Consider the following 25,615-nt stretch of genomic DNA (forward strand, 5'->3'; position numbering starts at 1 on the left):
AAGGTGAGCTCCATCGCCGTGTTACCTTCTCTCCCTGTGCAGAAACACAGCACTGTTGGGATCATCATAAAGAGGGTCTTTTCCGCTGCAGGCATGAAGACTAAGCACGCTCTGAGGCACCACATGAAGCTCCACAAGGGCATCAAGGAGTACGAGTGCAAGGAGTGCAGCCGCAAGTTCGCCCAGAAGGTCAACATGCTGAAACACTACAAGAGACACACAGGTCAGTCCGATGTGTGGTTCACAAAGAAAGTATAAACAAGGGCATTTGATACACGTAGAACCTACAATAGAACTGCCACAAATGTTTACCTCATAATGCAATTCACAACCGTAATCGCACACAGGTCATTTCTAAAAGTATCGTGAACAAGTACGTAGGTTTGATTTAACAACTTTTTAAAGCTCTACCTATTTTACGATTTGTTATTTTTCAAATTACAGACAGAATAATTCATTATACGAACTAGTGCAGTGCCCGTTTAAAACATGTCTGAAGGCTCGCTCTGTGTTCCGCTTGCAGCTTTCTCTTTGAGACAATGTCACACCTGGAACGGTAGGTAGGCTACTGCCCGGGCCCCAAACAGCTATATTTATTAGAAAGTGTAGATACGGAAAATATTGAATTAAGTTTCTATTCCAAGTAAATGTTCCCCGAAGTAACTAACATGAAGCTCCCAAAGCACTTGAAATATGAAACTCATCTGTAGACTAACTAGCAGTGTACTTCTACTACAGCAACTTGACAGAGGGATGTTACTGGTTACATCACAGATTCAGATTTCTCACAAAATAAAACCATTCAAATATAATCCATTATTATTCTGAACAATTGAAATATCGATTCTCACCACCTTTTCCAAAGAGTGAGATGTTGAAGAAGGACATAAGCTTTTGAGCTTTTGCCTGGAGTTTGAATCCCATTCTGACCGTGGCTGTGCTGGTGTCACAGACCGAGAGGTGGGTTGCTTTATAATAATAATAATAATAATAATAATAATAATATTTATATAGCGCCTTTAACGAAACCCAGGGTCGCTTTACAAGTCGGGTAGGGGGGGGGGAGTAGGGGAAAAGAGGCAGACAGGTTAGGGGTGGGGGGGGGAAAGCCTTGGTGAAAAGGTGCGTTTTGAGGGCTTTTTTGAAAGTGTCCAGGGTTGGGGCGCTGCGGATTTTGGGGGGGAGAGAGTTCCAGAGGGTGGGGGATGCTACACTGAAAGCTCTGTCACCGAAAGTCCGCAACCTGGTGCAGGCGGTAGAGAGGAGATCCTGTCCAGACGATCGTAGCTTCCGGGATGGAGTGTGGTGGCGGAGAAGGTCAGACAGGTATTGGGGGGCGAGGGCATGGAGGGATTTGTAGGTCAGAAGAAGGAGTTTATACGTGATGCCGTGCTTGACTGGGAGCCAGTGGAGGTGGATGAGGGTGGGGGTGATGTGCTGCCAGGGCTTCGTGTGAGTGAGCACCCTGGCAGCCGAGTTCTGCACATACTGGAGCTTGTCCAGGGCTTTACTGGGAACCCCGAACAGGAATCCGTTGCAGTAGTCTAACCGGGAGGAGACGAATGCATGGATGAGGGTCTCGGCCACGGAATCGGAGAGTGATGGTCATAGACGGGAGATGTTCCTGAGGTGATAGAAGGCAGACTTGGTGACGGATTTGATATGTTACTGAAATGAGAGAGTGGAGTCAAGGATGACACCCAGGTTACGGACTTCGGGAGACAGGGGAGATGGAACAGCCGTCAATGTGGAGGAGGAGATCCCCAACCTTCCGGAGTAGTGCGTTGGGGGCCACAACCATGAGCTCAGTCTTCTTTCTGTTGAGTTTGAGTAGATTTGCTGTCATCCAGGTTTTTATGGCATGGAGACAATTGACCAGAGACTGTGGAGGGAGCTGGGCAGATGGTGAGGTGCTGAGATAGAGCTGAGTGTCATCAGCGTAGCAGTGGAATTTGAGAACGAATTGACGTATTATCTGGCCAAGGGGGAGCATGTAAATGGTGAAAAGTAGGGGACCAAGCACGGAGCCTTGGGGGACACCATGGTTGACTGGGGCCGGGGGGGAGGATGAGCCGCTGATGCTGACAAACTGAGACCTGGTTGAGAGATGGGACTGAAACCATGACAGAGCTGTGCCAGTGATGCCAAGGTTGTCCGAGAGGCATTTCAGCAGGACTGTATGAGAAACGGTGTCAAAGGCCGCAGAGAGGTCGAGGAGGATGAGAATACTGATTTGTCCGGAGTCAGCAGCAAGAAGGAGGTCATTAGTAATCTTGAGGAGGGCGGTCTCTGTGCTGTGATGTGCTCTGTAGGCTGACTGTAGGGGTTCGTAGAGCTCATGGTTGGAAAGATGTGACTTTTTGACATTCTGCCTGCAGGTATAAAGGACTTCATGTGTGAGCTGTGTGGAAAGACGTTCAGTGAGAGGACGACTCTGGAGACGCACAAACTCATCCACACAGGCAAGTCCTCACACCCTGCTGCTCCACTCACTACACTGTTCTCCACATGGGACAACATGGAGGGGTTAGGGTTGGACAAGAACTAGTGAATGCAGCCAGAAAAAAAACATTTGTGAAAAAACATTAATGTGAGACAGACGGTATGCTATATTATTATCTCCATGCTATATTATTATATATTACCATGCTTGTGAAGTTTGAGGCCCAGAAACTATATAGTATAGTACATTAATTATTCTGATCAAAAATATTTGTATTACGTTTCAACATTGCATAAGTAATGTCTGTCATTTAGAAGTGGAAAGCAAAATATATGCATACAAATGAGACAATGGTACTGATTGATGGACAAAGATAAAAAATAGTTGCAAAGAACACCAACAAACAATAACAACTAAAGTAATCCACTACAGTCACTGCCAGTGAGCCTCATACACACGATTATTTACAAGTAATATATATGTATGTAATACATATGCATATACATACATGCAGCAAATACCTAATAATCATACACATCTACTGTATACATACACACATACATACATACATACATATGCTGCAGATAAGCTATACCAATAGCAGATCGTCTTACAGAGTGTGGAATGCATTTTTTTTAAAAGGTTCCCAGGCTTCCTGAAATGTCCAGAGTATAGAAGTGAATATCTGATCAAGTTTCATGCAGGACATAACGTCCTTCAACCACTGTGAGTGAGTGGGCGGGACACTGTCCCTCCACTTAAGCAGGACGGCTCAACCAGCTAGGAGGAGAGCAAAGGACAGATCGCTGGCGTTCTGCGGTTAAATGCATCTCCTTTCCTATAACCCCAAATACATAGTACATAAATTATTAGAAAGGAACTATCTAAACAGTATTGTTTTATGTGTTCATAAATTATTCGTATTTTGCAAGTTTGGGGAATATGTCTCAAGGTTATTATTATGATTTGATGTTATATTTGTATTGATAAATTGTGTGTGTGTGTGTGTGTGTGTGTGTGTGTGTGTGTGTGTGTGTGTGTGTGTGTGTGTGTGTGTGTGTGTGTGTGTGTGTGTGTGTGTGTGTGTGTGTGTGTGTGTGTGTGTGTGTGTGTGTGTGTGTGTGTGTGTGTGTGTGTGTGTGTGTGTGTGTGTGTGTGTGTGTGTGTGTGTGTGTGTGTGTGTGTGTGTGTGTGTGTGTGTGTGTGTGTGTGTGTGTGTGTGTGTGTGTGTGTGTGTGTGTGGGGCAGCCATTCTCTTTGGGTAGATAACTCCACCCACATCCCCAACATGTATTAGATATGTCTTTAGTCACAAAGCAAATGTTAATTTCTCCATTACAAAATGCATCACATTAAGTGTAAAGGTCATTTTAGGGTCAGAACAGTAAATGAGATGAACAGCAGAGACTGACCCCCCCCCCCCTCTCTGCAGTGGGGAAGACGTGGACGTGTGCGACCTGTGATAAGAAGTACCTGACGGAGTACATGCTGCAGAAGCACGTCCACCTGACCCACGAGAAGGTGGAGGCCCAGTCGTGTCACCTCTGTGGGACCAAGGTCTCCACCCGCGCCTCCATGAACCGACACCTGCGGCGCAAACACCCCGAGGTGAGTCACAGCGGGAAAATAACCCCCCCCCCCCGAGGAGGCCATCTGCTGGTATTCCCTCCTGAATGTGCTTGTTCTCCTGGTGCTGCAGGTGGTGTCTGTGAGGATGGATGAGTTCGATGATCTCCAGGAGCCCTCCACCATCAGCGACTCCATCTGCATCGTGCAGGTCAGATCACATCAGCTGGATCAGAATCAAGTGACAATGTGTTTGATTTCAAATTCTTTGTTTTCTAACTTGTTTCTGATCTAAAGATCTCAAAAGTAAACATACAAAGTTTCCATATTTTCATACTTTTGGTTCTTCTGCTGCAGCGATAATGAAACACTTCTAGTACGCGTGCACATCTTAAATACCAATACAGAAACAATTGACAACATCAAAACAATGAATACAGCAGACAAACTCAAAAGAAAACCCTGCATAGTCTTGTATATGAACAACTAAGGGGAGAGGAAACAATATCAATAAATGAATCAAGGTACGATGGTCTAGGACCTGGCCTTGATTATATTTAGTTGAGTATATACTAAACACTACATTACCGTAGAAGCAGAGGCCTTACAGACAGGCAACTCTTTAGAATTGTGTAGGGTTCTAAAATATATTTGTATAACTTTCCAGTTCTAAACTCCCTCCAGATATTAAAATGGATATACTTTTGCATAGTTTACATATCTGAATCTGATGCTGAAATGATGTTGAGGTCTTGTACATCGCTGGTTTCCAACCGAGGGGTCGAACAAGCTATGTAGCAGCTCAGTATGTGTGAGGAGAAGTGAATAACACAGTCTGTCTTAGAGTTGAAGTGCTGTTTTTTAAATGAAAGCCTCTCATTGTAAGGGCACTGTAAGCACCTGAACGTCGATAGTAGGGCTGCTCAATTATGGCGAAAATCATAATCTCGATTATTTGGGTCAATAATTATAATTATTCATTGACTTTGAAAACATCCATTTATTGTATTTTAAAACAAATACAAATAATAATTTGAACTTTTTAACTGTTGAATTATACGTTCAGGGTAATCAACTGAAAAACCAACACAAAATAAAATAAAATAAATTATACATTCACATCTACATTTAAATAAATAATATCAAAATAATAAATACCAATAAACAAGATCAACAAACATGTTGCAGTGCACTGTCACAACCTGAAAACTCCTTAACATATAGCCAACATTTTGGTAAAACATATTCAACATATTCCACTCAGTTAAACATTAAAGGCTGGCCCACCGTCATGGTCCAGAAGTAACAGGAAATAAATGTTTTGGCCACCATGGCAAATGCTGGTAGGGCTGCTCATGTCATCTCTTAAAGATTTTTTGCTAGAAAATATGGCTGCTCGATTATGGCAAAAATCATAATCTCGATTATTTGGGTCAATAATTGATATCACGATTATTAAAAAACGATTATCCATTTAATTTGAAAACATCAATTTATTAGAGAACATTTTTTTGAACAGTATGTTTTTAACAGTTGATTACCCTGAACTTTAAGTATAACTCAACTTAAAAACCAATAAATAAATAAATAAAATAATCGTTATATTTCGATTACGTTGTTTTCGTAATCGTTGCAAGCCATAATCGTAATTGCGATTTAAAATACGATTAATTGAGCAGCCCTAGTCTATAGTCACAGAAGTTAAGCAATGAAAAGAATATCAAATGTCACTTTGTCAGGGGTCATCACTTTAAGCAATGATAGAAAAAGGCTCTCTTGTTTCTTTTAGCTTAGCATCCTTGCAGGTCAGTACCAAACAGTTGGGCGATGTACACTTTTCCAATAACTCCAGACCATCCAAGAAGTCAACATCCATTTAGAAATATAGATGCAATTTAATACAGACTTTCAAAATCAACCAATGAACCTCACTCAAAGAAATGGTCTGCTCTCCCTCTGGCCACACACTGAAGAATGTTCTTCAAAGAAAGCTGATTTAATACTCACTTTCCACTTTCAAAAAGTATGACATCATCCTTAGCTTCATCAAAGGTCAATCCAAGTTTTGAATCAAACTAATGTATACACTGTATACCTGCACAGCCTTAATTAACTCCTGGTGGTGCAAGGAAGTATGTTTATTGGTCACTAAATATGTAACCATCAGAGTATGAGCAGTGAGTCAGCGTTACCATGACTACCTCTGCGCTTGGTGTTACTCTCCTCCTGTGTGACATGTCTGCAGTAAGATCTAGAATCTGTTCTCCTTCCTCCTCAGGCCTCAGACGGGCTGCCTCAGGAGAGGACCGGCCGGCCCCCCCGGAGGAGGCACAGAGTCCCCGCTGAGCCGGAGCTCTCCGAGTCTGATGAGTACGTGGACTACAACGAGACAAGGCACGAGTCGATCGAGTTCAGCACCGTCATCGTGGGAGACGAGACGGAGACCAGCTCTGCTGTGCAGAGCATCCAGCAGGTACAGGACATGATCACTAACGTTTGTTCTATTGTCACAATAACATGTTGGATATCTATTTATCAAAAGCCACAACAAATGAGCTTGTGCCAGGATACAGCAGCCATGATTTATGCTCTGTGTTACTGCCAGCTTCACTTTATATTTGTTGGTTGTGGTCAAAGAAAAGATGCACATTTGAGTAACTAACTTGTAATAAAATGTCCCTCTAAAAGGTTAATAATGAAATAAAACCTGAGGGTTCAATTTAAAAGAAACAGGACATTTGACATATAATGTCCAAACGTCACACTAACATATTAACCATATTTACAATTCAAGATTGAACACACCTTTGCAGCAACAAAACATAAAGAATGAATGCAATAGAACTGCTGAAGGAAATGTCGGAGATAAGTCCTAAAATGCATGTTGTAATATCTACATAGAGTAATGTCATTTTTATTTTTTCAAATAAATGAAAGACCGATGTAGCATCCAGTAACAAGTCATTGACAGTTGTCATGTGTAATGTTGCTATTGCTTACCGTATATTTCTCTGATTCAAAATATATATAAAATATATAATAACTGTAACTAATGTGGTACAATGCTCTTAGTAGTCTTTAGAAAAACTGGGGAATTGTTTAAATATAAGATAAATATTATATACATACATTTACGTCTTTTGGATGAATTGTGTAAAGTTCCTCTCACGTGGGGACTGAGCAGAATGTCTGACCTCTCTGAACCTGTCTCTGACGGGCTGCTGTTCCAGGTGGTGGTCCTGGCGGACCCCGGCGTTCCGTCAGCCTCCCCCTGCAGCTCGGGGGGGCTGACCAACATCACGGTGACCCCCATCAGCAGCCATCCCCCCGCCCAGTTCACCAGCCTGCAGCCAGTTGCCGTGGGTCACCTGACAGCCGGCGAGCGGCCCCTCAGCCTCGACAGCTCCATCCTCACCGTCACCTTCGACGCGGTCAGCGGCTCCGCCCTGCTCCACAACCGCCCCCCCGAGCTGGTCCCGGAGACGGTGGGACCCGGAGGGGGCTCGCAGTCCGTGGCTCACTTCATCAACGTGACCACGCTGGTCAACCCCCTGGGCCAGCTGGAGGCCTGGAGGCCGGTGCCTGAAGGACAGGTCACCCACATGGGGGAGGGGGCTCAGGGGGGGAGTCAAGAGGCCCAGGGTCAGGGAGAGGGGGGCCGCCCCGTACAGAGCCAGCCCCCCCCCCATCAGAGCGGCTCCACACAGATGTTCAGCTACTAACAGTGAGGTGCTGGCCGCCTCACTGGGAGCAGCAGATTTGATCAAACTGTACAGAGACCCTCACCCAATGCCTCTCCGCCTGAATGTCACATGGTTTCCCCTTTTATACTGACAGTGGCTGATAATAATGAACATTATAATAAAAAAGAGAAATGGTACGTTCAGCCCAAATCACTGACACGCTGATTTACGTTTCAAACCAAAGCAACATGTGGAACATTGAAATGCCTTACCAGCTTTCTTAAAACGTGCATGTTTTCAAGATACATTTGCTGCTTGAAATATGAAAATATACTACCACTTATTCCTAAAGTGTCCCATCCAAATGTTATTTTTGAATGCTGTCAACTGTAATTATTGTGGAACCGCTGGAAAGAATACTGGAGTTTTTGTACTGTTATTTTGTAAACAAAATTCCTCTTTAAATGTTTATTTGATTAGTCTTCATTTCATTTGAGATTGTGTGGAACAGTTCTAACTGCTACTTACAAGCGGCATGTCACAAGGCACCTGAATCCTGACTGAGCAGGTGTTAATGGAACGAATGGATCAGAAAGGAAGAATGAACAAACAGCTGAATCTCTAAAAGATGATTTCTGAAGACATATCCTCCAGAGACATGAATCCGAACAGATCACAGCATCCACAGCAGAATGAAAGCATTCCAATCCATAGTAGGAAAATAAACCGGGCCTCATGGAAGAAATGATTAGACTTTCACACTAAGACTAATGTTTACTAAATAGAAATTCTCTTGTTTTTTTATGTGGTACACATTTTTATACTTTATTCTCAAATTTATTTTCTTCACCATTTTGTATTTTAAGAGGAAATGCACAAAACTCTGAAGTTGTCTTTATTTTGTTAACTCTGTATTGGGGTGTCATATTTAGTTATGGACTCTATTGGTTTTCTTTTCTATCAGATTCTCATCACCTGCATCATGATAATCAGAAACCGTTTGATTTCTAAATCAACGCGGCTGACCTGGGTGTTGTCCTCCTGTAAGCAGAGGTTGCTGTTCTGTGAAACAGATTAAGGTATGAAGCGTGAAGGAATGTTCAACAGACAGATATAAAAATTGTCCTTTAAGAATAAAAGCAGTGGAAGGGAGATCCAGAGACAAACTGTATGCTGACTGGAGTCAAATATTAAAACAAAACTGGTATACTTTTGGTATGTTCACATTTAGAGATGTCAAAAACTGTGGCAACAACACAATGGATAACCTTTAACAATTTAATATTTAACAAGTACTCCACATTCAGTCCCTACATACTTTTCAGATCTAATGTTTAAACAGCTGGTTTTAGAGCAGGGAGAAATGTTTCATCTAGCATGTACCTCCACTGAAAAGAAGGATAAAGTAACATTAGTAATATTGTGGCTTTGTTTTTATGAATATATTTTCATAAATATATGTAGTTGCAGGTTCAGCACTCATCATTGCTCATCATGATCTACTATGACATGTCCAGTAGATGGTGCTAAAGACATTTCAGAGGGTCAAATGTGACAGTAAGAATAGTTTTAAAATATTCACCATTACTTGAGTAAAATACTTCCAATAGAACTCTTGAACAGTGAAGAAAACCCCCAAATAAAATATAATTTAAAAAAGGTCCAGCACATCGGTGAATCAGCAGCTCAGTATTAATGTAATGGAGATGATTAAAGAGCCATTTCCTGAACATCAGCAGCTGATTTCCGGGGTCCTTTGTTTGGCCACACACAAGCTCAAAGAAGAAACTCAATAAATGGTGCGATAAACCAAACACTTTGGAAATGCTGCACAACAAATAAGAAGCCAGCACATACCTGAGCTGCATGCTGCCACACGCTCAGATTCACTGTGTGGCGTTCAAAATCAACTGAGCTTTGTTTATCTGACAATCATTGACAGAAAGAGAAAGTATTCAAAACATTTACTTGAGTAAAAGTACCAAAAAAAGACTTATTACAAGGAAATGTTAGGCATGAGAAAAAGTGCAGAAGTATCAGCAACAACATCTTAAAGTATATATTGAAAGTGAAAGTACTCATGATGCAGAATGGCTAGTACTACTAGATAACCATATATAAGGACCATTATAATTAAGGATGTGAGCAGCCATTTTGTCATTGGTCAACATGGAGCTGAATATACTTTTAATCTCTAATAATATATCATATTGTGTGTGTAAAAATTTAATTTAAAAAGTGAATGGTAACAGAAGCTATCAAATAGATAAAGCAAAATAAAAAGTTAGATATTTTCTCTGAAATGCAAGTAGGCTACTCAAAATTGCAATAATGAGGATCCAAAAAAAGGTAGCTGTATTCACTTAATTACATAAAAGAGATGTAATCAGATTACTGTTACATTTTAAAAAAAAAATGGATTACTATCCAGATTACAGTGTTAGTAAAACCTAAAAAGATCATATAGTGTTCGTTGTAAAGGATCAGATGTTCTCTCTTCTCTGTAAGCTGTACTGTTCTGTAGGCTAATACTTTAAGTGTGAATCTATACGTCTACGGCCTGAATCTGCTTTATGGTTTTCACTTTCTTTGCTTCATTTGTTCTGTTTTTAATTCAGCAGGTGAACCTATATGTTCATTAAATAGAGCTTAAATGTGTGTGTTAAACTCAAATGGAGCATTTCCTGTTAGCTCAGATTTTATTTCTGCTTTTTCAAACTGTAGTATGTGCTCATGTGTTTCAGTGTTAGTGTATGGCTACTGGCTGCTGACTGAATATGCTGAGTGAAAGGAAGTTTTTCCTAGGAAATCAATTCTGATCCTAAATGGTTTTCTCTTTTCTAAGGGTACAATGTTCTGTTGTCTTACATAATACACTTCATCAAAAACCATCTTGTTTTTATTCATTTTTCTCTTGTATTTATTTGCATTGCATTTTATATTTAAGTAATCCAAAAGTAACTGAAAGTAATCTGGTTACATTACTTTTATATTTTCATATTTAGATTAGGTTACTGATTTCTTCCTGAATTTTGACAGGTAACTAGAAATTGTAACACAATGCATTTTTTAAGTAACCCCCTCTAACTCTGCAGGTACATTACTAGACTAAATGTACTTAGTTACTTTCCACTATAGCTGTTTGTATACATTTTATAATCCATCATTGACTTTTAAGATTATGAATGTGTCCCTCATGCTGACTGATGCTTCAGACCTGTAGAGCTCCAACAGAAGAAGTGAGGTGAGGAGTGGACGCTCCTGATTTACTCTAAAACGTGCTCTGATGAAAGCTCCATTCTCATGGATCAGCAGGTGTGATGCTGCCCCTCAGATCATTTACACTTCTTATGGGGGGGGGGGCTCGTTCACACCGCCCGGCACTTTCACTTGCTATCTGCTGTTCATGGTAATGTGTGTGTGTCTGCAAAGTGTGTGTCTGCAGAGTGTGTGTGTGTGTGTGTGTGTGTGTGTGTGTGTGTGTGTGTGTGTGTGTGTGTGTGTGTGTGTGTGTGTACAGTGTGTGCCTGCAGAGTGTGTGTGTGTGTGTGTGTGTGTGTGTGTGTGTGTGTGTGCACAGTGTGTGCCTGCAGTGTGTGTGTGTGTGTGTGTGTGTGTGTGTGTGTGTGTGTGTGTGTGTGTGTGTGTGTGTGTGTGTGTGTGTGTGTGTGTGTGTGTGTGTGTGTGTGTGTGTGTGTGTGTGTACAGTGTGTGCCTGCAGAGTGTGTGTGTGTGTGTGTGTGTGTGTGTGTGTGTGTGTGTGTGTGTGTGTGTGTGTGTGTGTGTGTGTGTGTGTGTGTGTGTGTGTGTGTGTCCGGAGAGAGAGAGTGTGTGGGTGTGTGTGTGTGTGTGTGTGTGTGTGTGTGTGTGTGTGTGTGTGTGTGTGTGTGTGTGTGTGTGTGTGTGTGTCCGGAGAGAGTGTGTGTGTGTGTGTGTGTGTGTGTGTGTGTGTGTGTGTGTGTGTGTGTGTGTGTGTGTGTGTGTGTGTGTGTGTGTGTGTCTGGAGAGAGAGAGTGTGTGTGTGTGTGTGTGTGTGTGTGTGTGTGTGTGTGTGTGTGTGTGTGTGTACAGTGTGTGCCTGTAGAGTGTGTGTGTGTGTGTGTGTGTGTGTGTGTGTGTGTGTGTGTGTGTGTGTGTGTGTGTGTGTGTGTGTGTGTGTGTGTGTCCGGAGAGAGAGTGTGTGTGTGTGTGTGTGTGTGTGTGTGTGTGTGTGTGTGTGTGTGTGTGTGTACAGTGTGTGCCTGCAGAGTGTGTGTGTGTGTGTGTGTGTGTGTGTGTGTGTGTGTGTGTGTGTGTGTGTGTGTGTGTGTGTGTGTGTGTGTGTGTGTGTGTGTGTGTGTGTGTGTGTACAGAGTGTGTGTCTGCAGTGTGTAGTGTACAGAGTGTGTGTCTGCAGAGTGTGTGTGTAGTGTACAGTGTGTGTGTGTGTGTGTACAGAGTGTGTGTCTGCAGTGTGTAGTGTACAGAGTGTGTGTCTGCAGAGTGTGTGTAGTGTACAGAGTGTGTGTGTGTACAGAGTGTGTGTCTGCAGTGTGTAGTGTACAGAGTGTGTGTCTGCAGAGTGTGTGTGTAGTGTACAGAGTGTGTATCTGCAGAGTGTGTGTATCAGAGCCTCAGGGGACACTGATCTGAGTGCAGTGACAAGATCCAGCAGCCTGTTCCTCATCGACCAATCAGATCTGCTTATTCTCTCAACTGATGACATATTTACTTGAATAGCACGTCCTTCCAGTTTGCTATTTAAATCTGCGGGGGGGGGGGGGGCTATGATGAGATAACGTGTTAGGTCGGTAAAAAGTAGGTGAATAGAGAGGAAGGCTTTTAGTGACTGACCACAAAGCCAACATTACAGAATAAATACCTGTATTTGTGAAGAGACATTAAGTGTGTGGATCCACTTTTATGGTTCACACCAGAGATGGAATGTAACAAAGTACATTTACTCAAGTATTTTACACATTTAAGGTCCTTGTCATTTACTTGAGTATTTTCTTTTCATGACACTTTATACTGTACTTCAGCTCCACTTGGAACATACGTGTTACCTTACTTCATTCATTTTACAGCTTTAGTTACTAGTTACTTTCTGGATAAAAATTCTTGCAAGAGTTTATACAAATATAATATTTGATTATAAACTAAACTAGACAACAGTCTGCACAAGAACAGATTGGTCGTATAATCAACTATCCAAATGAAAAATAATGAATAAGCCTCCATGTCATGTCCGTCATTTTCTATTTTCTTTGAAATTGTTTTGATTTTTTTACGATGTATCTTTTTTATTTAATTTAGATGTTTCTGTCTTTGGAAGTTTTACATTAAATACTTTTACTACATTTCGGAATTTGACTTACTGACTTTTATTAAAGAAATAATTTCCAATGCAGGACTTTGACTTCTAACAGAGTGGTGTTATTACTTTTACCTTAAGAGCTTTACAGTCATTTTTTATTATTACATTATTACATGTTACTTGTTAGACGCTTTTATCCAAAGCGACTTACATACTCAGTACTGTGGGAAATCCCCACAGGAGCAATTTGGGGTGAAGTGTCTCAGGGACACAACGACATGTTGACTGCAGTGGGGTTTGAACCTGTGACCCCCTGATCCGAACACCAACGCACTACCCACTACACTACACGCCTCCACTTACATGTAGATCATACATGGCCATCTCGTCAATCAAAACATTTGACATGCACATTGAAGAAAATGCAAACAGACTCCCAGGCCGAGAAACAAGCACTGGAAACATCTGGGAAGGTCATCACGTAACTGAGCAATCCAAAGAGATGCTCGAGAAAATAGGGAGGGTGGGGTCAGAGAGGGTTTGAATATTTTAGAAGAGCAAAGTGTATCTATTCACTTGTTCTGATCATGAGTCTCTACACCGAGCCAGGTGATTGGATGGACAGTCAAACCTCTGATCCTACATCAGGTATACCATCATTAAAGTAATATCCGATGAGGGGGCCAGGGTGCTCTGGTCCCTCAGAGGGTCCTCGTCACTCATGATGTATCTTTAATATCTGCCTAGAATATTTACCATTGTGTACCATTTTCCTTTTTTATTTAAACATTATATTTTCTAACATTTGGACTGTCGATTTTGTAAATGTATTATCTTTTCTAATAATATAACCTCTCCCCAAGGTTTATTCAGTTTGTCCCCATTAACTGTTGGGTAACTTTATTCTTTGAGATGGTAGGGTTTTGCACTCTGAGGGGAGGATCAAAAAATAAATGCAGTCAGGTGTTAGTTTTAATTAAAGAAATTATCGACACCCCCCCCCCCCCCCCCCCCCCTGCCAAAACAACTGTTGCGCAATCCATACGTTTAACCATGAGCCCCATGCTGCCTCAGTGATACTGAAGCAGGTGTTCCATACCTTTTGTGAGATATTAGGGCCTAAAGACATCTGATGTCTCACTATCAGAGAATATTTGTTTGTGTACGCTTATATCTATGTAATCTTATCAAACAGAACAATCTGAGATACGGCTGCTTTAACCTCCATTACATTCTTGTTTAAAGAGAAGTGAAAAATTAATAATTTACAGTCTCACCAGAGGACGCAGCTCCATGGCTGCTCTCCTTCCTTTGACACTCATCTGAAATGATGTGAAATTCCCTGTCATGACAATCCTCAGCTGTGAGAGAGTTTCTGCTGAGAAGATGAGTCCACACAATCCCAAAAGCATGTGGTCAATATCACATAATAACCCACCTATTGTTCAGATGTACTCCCTGCTCCTACCTCAGGGGGCTTTAGGAGGGTAATGGTGTGCAGCGAGACAAATGGAATGATACATTCCTGGGTTTATGGACTCCGGCTTAATGCAGAGACTGTTATCTTCTTTTCATGGCAGAGATCTGAGATATCTGGGGACTGTAGGGCATCTGAAAACAACCCTTTAGGCAGCCAGCATGGTGCCTTGTCTTGTTCAAGTGTTCAAACTCTTCTGTTTGAGAACCAGGAAGTGGTGTCAGGAAACAGCTCCATGCAGGCCCAACCCCTTTTTTCACCTGAGAAGAAGGAGGGGCCCCACTGAGGGGAAAACAAGGAAGAGCTCACAAGCAAGCAGCAGTTCAGTGTCCAGTGTTCAGTGTTCACTGTTCACTTGCCCAGATTGTGCCTTGGAGACGGATAAAAGAGGAGTTTGCCCTGCTGGTGGGTCACTCGACACGGATATGGACGCCCAGGATTCTCCACATGGGAATATGGGGCTGTTAAGGACCTTTGACTCCTCCATGTTTGACAGCTGGGAGAAAATAGGCTCAGGTGGATTTGGACAAGTATACAAAGTCAGGCACGTACAGTGGAAAACATGGCTGGCTATCAAGTGCCCTCCCTGCCTTCATATGGATGACAAGTGAGTTATGGCTGTTGTGCCACATGGATTCTCTTTAAACTGATGAACCACAATTTCAAACTGTCTTCTCCCGGCTCTGTTCTGTTAGTTTCCTTCATGAGGGGCCACACAGGAGGCAGACAGAGGCTTATATTGTGACTGTGTTGGTGAGAAGTCATTCAGTGAGTGCCTGTGAGCCCTTGAGAGGTGAATACCAGGGAATGTGTGACTCACCTGCTGCTGGTCCGGGCACACAGTGCGGCTGTACAGGGGCCAAAGCAGAAAGCAGGGGCCATGTTTAGCTTTCTAGACACTGTGAGGTTGTGTTTGAGGGACCACTGACATGTTGATTTCTCCCCCTGGCAAAAGTAAGCCACATTGCTCCGGGCCATAGCTGTTTACTTCTATTCTAACAAGACCCAAACATGAAAGGTTCACTGCTGGTTTCCCCAATCAACAGACAGGGTTTCTCCATGGAATACTGGGAGGTGATTTCAATTAATGTAAATGTCAGAAAGGTGGTCTTTTCCCCCAGGCAATGCTCGGGTTGCTCAACCCTCTTGGATTTTGCATAACCATGACTCATGATTTTGCTCTGCACAGATCCCTACAAAAAAGACGATTTATGATTCTATATTTTGGAACTGTTTGTGTGAGATAACAATCTAATGGAAATTTCCATTCTTCTTGACTTTGTGTGTACACATTGTTCATCTGTGGGCTTCACATCTATTATCAATATTATATCACTAAAACCTTCCGTGTTTAATCCTCTCAGAACCTGTGGTGCAACTTAAAGCCTCGCCGAACCTGAACCACAGATGTTATCATCCCCAAACATCTGCAAAGTAAACAGTGGTTTGACTGCAGCCTTCATTGACCCGCGCATATCACCAGCAGCAGGGACTCAAAGCCACCTTTGTCTCCTGCTGCTGTGTGGCACACACAATTCAAGAAGCCGTAAAACAGGTCTTACAGGGCCTGTCTGTTAAAACGGGACATTGTTTGGTTCTGAGGGTGCTGCTGAGGAGCACTTCGGATTGGATGAAGAATTTAGCAAACAAGTGCTTTCCCATTCTCCCATGTCATGTGTGATTATTCCTGCCTGGCAGACTTGGGGGATTTGCCTCCTTCACTTGTACTGTGTATAAAGGACAATTATAGGCAGGCTCCCTTCTATAGACCATGTTAGTAACCTGATGCATGTCGCTACTAATAGACCCCTAGGCATCTAATTTCATTTTATTCATGGTGGACATATAGAGTTCTCCCCTGGCTCACCAGTGATATATCTTCCTCTCATCTACTTCATTAAGGGTTTGCATTTTTAGGCTTGTTCGCTGAGGTCATGAATGACCTGCCCGGTTGTGTGTGAGGTAGGCCGGCAGGGCCAGTGCACTGATAAAGAGAGCTGTGCAAAGGTTGAGCAACAGAAAAAGAGCTCTGTCAGGCCGGCTGGCTGCCTGATGCATTCCAGGCCGGCCACAATGTCCTGGAGGCCTCAGAAGAGCCAAGAGCACAATCCACAATCTTGATCTGAGCAGTGGTAAATCAATAACAGATGTCTGGGGGGTCACACTCTGACACAGCTCTGAGGGGAATGCCAGTAAACATTCTGCTGTGAGTTCAGCAAGCATTACATCGTGTGCTGGAATCTGTGTTAGGACAAAAGTATTGCCAAATATTACAGCTCAATGAGTAGGACGACCTCACACTTACCAGATTACTGTTTTACGAGAAGGTTGATAAGTACCTGTGTGAAAATGTATGTGGTTAAAAACAATCTAACCTACATAACATAAAACTGTGTTTCAGTTTTGTTTTTAAAATGACAGTCCCTCCAGCAGAAGAGCATGATTCAATGGTGCCACTCACATTTCACTTTGTGTATCCTTTTTTAAAACCCAGGGACCGTTCAGAGCTACTGGAGGAGGCTAAGAAGATGGAGGCAGCCAAGTTCCGCTACATCCTGCCTGTGTACGGGATCTGTGCGGACCCCCAGGGCCTGGTCATGGAGTACATGGAGACGGGCTCCCTGGAGACCCTGCTGGCCACCGAGCCGCTGCCCTGGGAGCTGCGCTTCCGCATCATCCACGAGACGGCGGTGGGGATGAACTTCCTGCACTGCATGAACCCCCCCCTGCTCCACCTGGACCTGAAGCCGGCCAACATCCTGCTGGACGCTCACTATCACGTCAAGGTACAGAGATTATCACTGAGTGGTGCCTCTGAAGTGATTTTCTTCTGCCTCCATTGAGTTCATTATGAAATTAGTGACACCAAAGGTTATTATCATATTCTGCTGGTACTGTGAACATATCTGAAATATTTGTAATATTATTACATGATATTTTGCACACAGAAGATTGCATAAAATCGAGTTAATGAAAATATTATAAATGTTAACTACCCTCAACTTAAAAGAAAAAAACTAAAAGAATAACCAAAAAAGGAAAGAAAAGAAAGCTAACAAAAATAAATACAGACAAAAAGAGCAGAAAACTCACCAATCTGTTAACATTACTAATTTAATCAAAATCATGAATTATTATAATTGTTTTCATGTTTTGAATCATAGTTTAAGGATGTAATGTTTGGTGGTTGAGGATTGCCATGAAGTTATATCACAGTCTTCTTTGTTATAAAGCTGGATTTCAGTTTAAAGGAATGTCAGCCATGAGGAGGTTTGCTATTCCTTTTTATCCATTTTCATTTGGCAGCCCAGCACACGCTCTGGGCAGACAGTGTCTATCAGCCTCTGTCCAACCTCAGAGCAGCTCAACTGTACTGAGAGCGATGGGTGGGAACTGTCATTTCTGGAGTTTGATATGTGGATGTAAACACCTCACCGGGCTAGTCCAGACAGGATTAATTCAGCTCCTATTAAAGCTCCCTCTGTCAGTGTGTGCCTGAAAGAGTGTGGGCGTGCACTCTGAAACGTGAAGGGCCTCTCCTCTCTGCAGGCTGGGACACGGCTGCCCGCATCATACACTGAGTGCTCATAATGGAGCTCAGTGGGCAGACTTAGTCATCAGTGTCACACTGCTTCCTGAGAAAATGCTGCTGGGTGCTCTGTTTGAGGGTCTTATCTGATCTCTCTCTGTCTCAGATATCTGATTTTGGCCTGGCCCGCTGGAACGGCCTGTCTCGGGCTGATGACATCAGCAGAGACGGCTTCTGCGGCACCATTGCCTACCTGCCGCCTGAGAGCATAATTGAGAAGGACAGAGCGTCGGACACCAAGCATGATGTATACAGGTTTGTTTTTCAGCACTCTTTCTGTGTCAATGCAGGTTTTTCCTGACTGTCGGCCTTTTCCCTTTAATGAATCACTGTTATTAATCACATCAAGGAGATGGAGTAGCCAATTACTTATACCATGTTTAACATTACTGAAGACAGATGCATTTTATTTTCTTACAAAGTTTTAGTTAAAGGGGAACATATATTTATAACCACATTTACATTAAATTATTTTTGACAAACTGACAGCACTGGTTTAATCAGGGAGCATAAGCTACAGTATTTCAGCTTCATATTTAAAATGTGTTTGGCAGCATTATGTCTGAGCTTTTCTTTGTACTGACATCTCTTAATTTTCTTTTGCCTCTATTCCAGTTTCTCCATAGTCATCTGGGGGATTCTCACACAGAAGAAACCCTACCAAGGTGAGACTTGCATGAAAACAATAAGGATTTCCTTAGAGGCCAACAAAAACAAAACAACAAGTATAAATAATGATAGTAACTGAACATATTGATAGACTTCTTGATAAGGTCTGGTTTATTTTTTATTTTTTAATGAATGATTTATGGCAACACGTAATTAACAAGACAAAAGTCTACAGTGATGCTAGCCGCTATGGAGCTGAACTCCGGCACAGTGGTGCTTCAAAGATGAATGCTAACACTAGCATGCTAACATGCTCACAATGACAATGTTGACATGCTGAAAAGAGGTATGATATTAACCATGGTCGTAATCTTAGATTAATACGTTAGCATGCTAACATTTGGAACTTAACAATTGCACAAAGTGTAGGTAAGGATGATGGGAATGTTATTAGTTTTGTTTGATACATATTTCACATCATAAATATCCATCTCATGGTTACGCTAGAGCTTGACCACACCAAGTCAGAGGATCACCAAAGTCAGCAGAATCGTCTTCTGGGGGAAATTAATGTCTGTACACAATATCGCACAACCCAGAGACATTACAGTCTACATCGACATAGTTATACTGCTGCCACAGCAAACATTGCTATTATTAGTCACATTGTAGGGACTACAGATGGCTGTAAATCATTACAATTACCTTTTTTAAGGTAAAAAATTGTAGGTGCTTATTTGTTTACTCTTTGAATTCCAAAGCAGGCAGTTGGGCAGGGTATATTTTCTCCCAGGCATATCAGGTAGCCGTTCTCTTCAAGGTATTTGGCTCCTTTAAAGCCCAGCAAAGGATCCCAGGTTGGCACTGGCACCGCCTCTGTTGATCCAGACATAATTAAAAAGTTAAAAAGTGGCCTGGTTACCATCCCATTCCTTCTTCCTCCTCCACCTGCAAAGGGTATTATGGTTACAAAAGGAGGTGAAGTACCAGTGATTAAGGCCTCCACCTGTTTGTTCTGAATCATTGACATGGCTGATCCCACAGTCAGATAGAAAAAGGCCAGGGCAGGAACTCTTGAGAGCTTTTAACGTGGGAAACAACATTGGTCACACACTGCCTTATCTGAGCATGTGGGAAGGTGGGGATAAAGGTTACCATGTATATCTGCACCGGCTCCTACCAGCGCCTTATTATGTCATCATATATTACTTATTTTTTTCAAATATAGCCTGAAATATAAGTGACGAAACTGAAGTACCGGTATCTTATTTTCTTTTGCTAGGTGAGAACAATATCCTTCAGATCATGGTGAAGGTTGTGAAGGGGGTGCGTCCAGACCTGGCTGCTGTGCCGCGCTGCCGGCCCTCGGCCTGCACTGGGTTCCTGAGCCTCATGCAGCGCTGCTGGACCACAAACCCGGACGCCAGACCCAGCTTCCAGGGTGAGTTGTGCCTCTTTACTCACAATAAACTGTGGGTGTTATAGTCTTTATCTTTTATTTGTTACAATAGTCTTTCCATTTGTTTTTGTAATAGTAATATTTTTTGCTCTTTATATTTAAAATAAATGGCGTATTTTTCTTTCTGTGTCTTTGTATGCACCATTTATACCAGAGCAAATTATAGTATCGGTTTTAACCATTATATTAAAAAGAAAATGAAATATTTATGTGACGTTAATGATGCACAGTTGATTAAATGGTGTACATCTTAAATAATTAGGTTATAGTTTCTATAAGGCTCTCTTCACATGACTTCACAAGACATTAATTTGCCAAAATAGAGACAAATACGCACAATAAACAAAGTAAAAGAGGAAGTGACTGATAGCATTCTTTTTTTCTTTCTGCGTTGCTCAATAGATACAGCAATAATATAGGTGTGTAAATTATTTTGGCAACACTAATTAGGTATTAGAAATCACATATTGTACCAGCCTCTGGCAAATGAAGAACATCAATCTCAAACACAGTGATCCTGTTCCTTTAGCTAAACACAACATTAGCATAATATATAATTACACAGGCCAGTTTAATATATGATATTCTTTCTCCTAACTTAAGCTTTCCATTCCTCTTGTATACCCTAATCTATCCCTGCTATCACTGAAACATGACACAGAGCTGTTTCCTTCCAGAAATCACATCTGAAGCTGAGGATCTCTGCTCTAAACCTCAAGAGGAGACCAGGACACCAACCCCGTCAACATCAGAGCCAGAGCCCAAGACCCCCAACGCTCTCACCAGTGACCAGGTAACACATGACCAAAGCCACTAAGGATGGAAGAAGTATTGTGTGTTATTGTCCGCTTTGTTCAAGCATAGTACAGTAGATCATGTAAAGCTCCGTTTCCAATGGGGATAAACAGCTGAAGTGATTATCCACTTCATATTTTCTTGTTTTACTTCTCCATTGTTCTTCTTAAAGCTTTAACAAACAGACTGATTGCTTTCTCATTTAATGTGTTACTAAACACTCAGACACTGAGCGGCTTATCTCTTTATTGCTCCAGACATGACTATGACTTTTTGCGTCACATGTTGTGTAAATGTTTGATCCTAAACAGTAGTTGCCTCACAAATCAGGAATGTTGACAGATGGGATTGTTTGGACTCCTTGCTGCTTCTTCATTTCCTTTGAACTTGCTGTGTACGTGACTAGAGGTGAACTTCCTGTAAGGGACAGGCGACAGCTGTTAATCAATAATATCCGGACAGAAGACAGGCTGTTGTGAACTTCCGTATGTGTTGACTTTAAAGGACTTTATGAAACCCAAGTTCAACAAAAAAATCACAATGTCAACATTCAACAGCTCCTGTACCGAGAGCAGCTGTGTGCAAGAGCGGCAGCTTCATAACTGGGAATACACTTAATGGTACAACCCAATATGCTCATCTGGCTTTTTGTTTTACAGGTTAAAGACAACAAGATGGTGCGTCCAAAGTCAGCCATGTTGCCGGAAAAAGATTACAGCCTGTCGGAGCTGTTGAGCCAGGTGGATTCTGGGATCTCGAGGAGCTTTGATCGACTAAAGGAGGAAGGTTGCCACAGCAAGGAGAACACATGCAAGAGGCTGTCTGGCATTTCGTCAGCTGATTCAGCCTTCTCCTCCCAAGACTCCATCACGCTGTCTTTTGAGAAAGAAAACACATGTGGTAAGAGCTAATCATAAACTATGAAGTGTAACTTTTAGGGTTAGTCATTCATGCAGAAATGCAAGAGACCATCGCCTGCTGAGGCGATATTATTGCGGGCATGGCCAAATTTGGTCAGACGCACATCTTTGCTATTTGTTTGTCGCCAATCAAACATCCTTACACTTGCATAGAATTGAAGTGATGTGATAAATAATCACTTAAGTTCATTTTGCGCATGTGTGACCGTGCCATTATTCGTGTAAACTTAAAGTACTACAGAAACCTTATTACTAGATTTTTTTTTTGTCTCAATCCTTTTACTTCTTACCACCTAGATTCTGCTGACGTCCAGAGGCGTAAGCTGTGTGAGGCCATCAGGACCAAAGACACTGCCAAGCTGATGAAGATCCTCCAGCCTCAGGATGTGGATCTTACCCTAGAGGGAGGAGGCAGTCTGCTCCACCACGCCGTCACTCTGGGCAATGAGGAGGCCATCAAGTTCCTCCTCCTGAACAATGCCAATCCCAACTTTGCAAATGCTCGTGGCTCCACCCCCCTGCACCTGGCCACAGAGAAGCACCTGAAGTCCCTGGCAGAACTTCTGCTTGGTCGGCGCAGTACCAACATTAATGCCAAGGATGAGGACCAGTACACAGCGCTGCACTGGGCTGCCCAGATCGGGGACGAGGCCATCACACGGCTGCTGCTGGACCGGGGGGCGGCCATCAACGAGACCGATGGCCAGGGACGCACGCCGGCTCATGTGGCATGCCAGCACGGCCAGGAGAACGTCATCCGGGTGCTGCTGAGCAGGGGGGTTGATGTACGGATCAGGGGTAAGGACAACTGGACGGCACTCCACTTTGCTTCCTGGCAAGGACATCTTGGCATCGTCAAGCTGCTGGTCAAGCAGGCCGGCAGCGACGTGAACGGGCAGACCACAGACGGCCGCACTCCGCTGCATCTGGCTTCCTACAGGGGCCATTACCGGGTAGCACGGATCCTTATTGAACTAGGAGCGGACATCCATATGACGTCCGCTGGGTTAAATGCTCCCCTGCACGTGGCGGCAGAGACAGGTCACACCAGCACCTCCCGCCTCCTGATCAAACACAAGGCAGATATTCTCGCACACAACGCTCACGGACTCACTCCTCTCCACCTCGCCTCACAGCGAGGACATCTGGCCACAGTCAAGATGTTGATAGAAGAGGGGGCGGACCCCGAGAGTTCCAACCAGGCCCTACGCACTCCCTGCCACCTGGCAGCCGAGAACGGACACTGTGAAGTCCTGAAAGAGCTGCTCCTCCACTGTCCAGATGGTGGCGCTGTGCTGGACGAGCAGGGCCTCAGTCCGTTACACCTGGCAGTACAGGGGGGGTACTCAAACATCATCACAATGCTGCTGCCCCAGGACAGCCAGGACCTGGTTGCTACAAGCCCAGTGCAGGCAGCAGCTGATCCGCCCGCTCCTATGGAGGTGAAGCTGCCTCAGAGGAAGGTCGTCATCCTCAAACTGACGGAGCACAAAGACTGCCCACAGCCCAGCAGCTCACAGTGTGCCTCCGCCCCCTGCTAACAAGAGCAGAGGCCCTGCCTGTACAGAACTCTCTTCCATGTCATTTTTATACTTTTTAAGAACGTTTTTGGGACTTTAAAGCCTTTTCAGCACTGTAGGTTATCCTTATGGCCAGAAAAGCTTGAATGTAAATATGTACACTGTGAATAGAAAGCATAAAAAACATTGTGTGTTTGGATTTTAACTTTTTTACTTAACAAGCTAATTTTTTTTACTTTACCAGCATCAGCATCAGAGTTATGATTAGGAAAACCATGAGCTTGATAGAGGGTTTCACTGAACCGTACTGCAGCTGGTATGCCTGTAAATCTTATTTAAGAGATCACAAACATCGCTCACAAGCTTTACTAGGGGTATGCTGTAGATCATCAGAGCCATTGCATTAATGAAAAACATTATTTCAGTGTTCTTAACCTGTTACATATCAGTGCTGGATCATCCATTAAAACATTGGAAACCTTAATTTTGTTTGACCTTTTTTCATATTGGTAAGTTTTCAAGGCGCAGGTGTGTCAGTTTTAAAACCACAATAATGAAATGCTATTCAAGACGCAAATATGCAAACATACTGTTTGTGCAATAATACGTAAAAACAGATGTCGAACACCTAAGAGGGCAAAACTAAAACTAACTATATTTACAAAGGATGACATGAAACAATTGCAAAAGCTTATTCCTTGCACTTCTTTTTTCTTGAGTATTTTAGTATTTTTCTTTTTCAAATGTTTGATTTGTAGTTGAGCAATTGTTTTATTTAGTCATAACTGGAAGTATAACCATTTTAATTCCAATCCAATTTGGTGTCCGAAAATGGGGACAAACATTTTGATACAACCAAGATTTACCAATGTTAAAGGGGCCTATTCTGCTGATGGGCAGCTTCATATCAGTATATAGTGTCTCAACTGGGACATGTCTCCATGCTTTAATGTTCAAAAAGCTCTTTCTTGTTCTCATACTGCCTGTGCTGCAGCACCTCTTTTCACCCTCTGTCTGAAACCAGAGCCCAGTCTGCTCTGATTGGTTAGCTGGCTGGCTGGTAGTGTGTTGGAGAGAAACTCCCTCTGGAGGGAACGGGGATTTTAGCCTTTGCAGACTATTTACATGCACTAAAACCTATAATATACACTGCAGGAAAGGGAAAACTATAAAAAGCACAATAGGCCCCCTTTAATGTCACACTGAGGATGAAAAGACTCTCCCACTCCACAACATACTCTATTTTCTTGTCACTATTTAAAGTTGTACTGGTTTTCCAAATAAGTAAAAGTATATATTGAGAACTTTCTCTCAACATGTCCTGTCCATGCAGGGTTGTTGGAGACAGATCTGGTTTCAGAGTCTGTCAGTGAGTCTCAGAGTTTGTTCTGCCACTGCTCCACCTGCATGAGAGCTGGAATGATCTGCCTTGATGTCAGGCGGAGTTGGCATGTCTGCATCTGCATCCTTACCTGTAGTATTATTATTATGTCTCCAGACCCCACAGAGCACGCTCAGGTTGGCACAGAGCATGGGAACTGCCCCCGAGGGGGATCACAGGCTGCAGGATGATGGATGAGTGATAAGGGGTGCTGCAGTTCTACCTGCAACTCCAGCCTGTTGGCTAATTCTTTAGACTACTTCAGCTTTTCATCACTCACTTAAACCAACATGCCATGCCGCCTCTGACGCCTCAAGGGCTCGTTTTTTTGTAATCTGAGAAATTGAGTACGGGTGCTTTAATTGTCTTGTTTTTATAGCTCGTGTTTGCGGAGTGTCAGAAAAGAGCTGGTGAGATGTGTATAATCTGAGGGTGCCTGGGTTGTGTACAGCAGTTTGTCCTGCCTGTTCCTGGTGACCTGCCTCAGATCCAGCTATGGGGAAGACAATAGCCATGCTGTTGACTAATCTCAGCTTCCATCTCCTGTCAAGACTGCTGTTGTCTTTAATGGACTGGTAGGTTAGTGTCATACAGTAACTTACAGTGGTGTTTTTTTCCTTCTGGGCTACAGAATGACTGACTGCAATAAACTAGGTGAAAGGTCATTTAAACCACCAGTTTCCGACTACCGTAACATGTCAAATGTAACACTAACAGATCATTGGAAACTCAGATATTGCAAAGAAATAAACTGAATGACAGCACAAATTAAAAATAAGATAAGTATTTTTTATTGATTCCATGTTTTGCATTTATGTAGTTTTAAAAGAGACACAAATTGAAATCTATTTAGATATTTTTTAAATGACGTAACAAT

At 42.7% G+C, this 25,615-nt stretch overlaps 2 protein-coding genes across 3 annotated transcripts in view; both read left to right on the forward strand.

The window, feature by feature from the left end:
- prdm15 (PR domain containing 15) overlaps positions 1 to 10,583 on the forward strand; it is a 25,374-nt gene extending 14,791 nt beyond the window's left edge. For both annotated transcript variants that reach the window (XM_079647232.1, XM_079647233.1), the window contains exons 18-24: positions 1 to 3; positions 92 to 223; positions 2,379 to 2,462; positions 3,876 to 4,051; positions 4,143 to 4,220; positions 6,288 to 6,482; positions 7,240 to 10,583. The exon at positions 1 to 3 is cut by the window's left edge and continues 117 nt beyond it. In XM_079647232.1, the coding sequence (XP_079503358.1) occupies positions 1 to 3; positions 92 to 223; positions 2,379 to 2,462; positions 3,876 to 4,051; positions 4,143 to 4,220; positions 6,288 to 6,482; positions 7,240 to 7,731 (1,160 nt within the window). In that variant the 3' untranslated portion in view covers positions 7,732 to 10,583. The remainder of the gene's footprint in view (positions 4 to 91; positions 224 to 2,378; positions 2,463 to 3,875; positions 4,052 to 4,142; positions 4,221 to 6,287; positions 6,483 to 7,239) is intronic.
- A 4,186-nt stretch (positions 10,584 to 14,769) lies between these two features.
- ripk4 (receptor-interacting serine-threonine kinase 4) lies at positions 14,770 to 23,841 on the forward strand. Its single transcript, XM_079649124.1, has 8 exons — positions 14,770 to 15,072; positions 16,960 to 17,251; positions 18,161 to 18,309; positions 18,670 to 18,719; positions 19,946 to 20,104; positions 20,800 to 20,915; positions 21,577 to 21,817; positions 22,135 to 23,841. The coding sequence occupies exons 1-8, from the start codon at positions 14,891 to 14,893 to the stop codon at positions 23,376 to 23,378; spliced, it is 2,433 nt and encodes an 810-aa protein (XP_079505250.1). The 5' UTR covers positions 14,770 to 14,890; the 3' UTR covers positions 23,379 to 23,841.
- The last annotated feature ends 1,774 nt before the right edge of the window (positions 23,842 to 25,615 follow it).

Source organism: Notothenia rossii (assembly GCF_949606895.1).
Source record: "Notothenia rossii genome assembly, chromosome: 9".
NCBI classification, from domain to species: domain Eukaryota; kingdom Metazoa; phylum Chordata; class Actinopteri; order Perciformes; family Nototheniidae; genus Notothenia; species Notothenia rossii.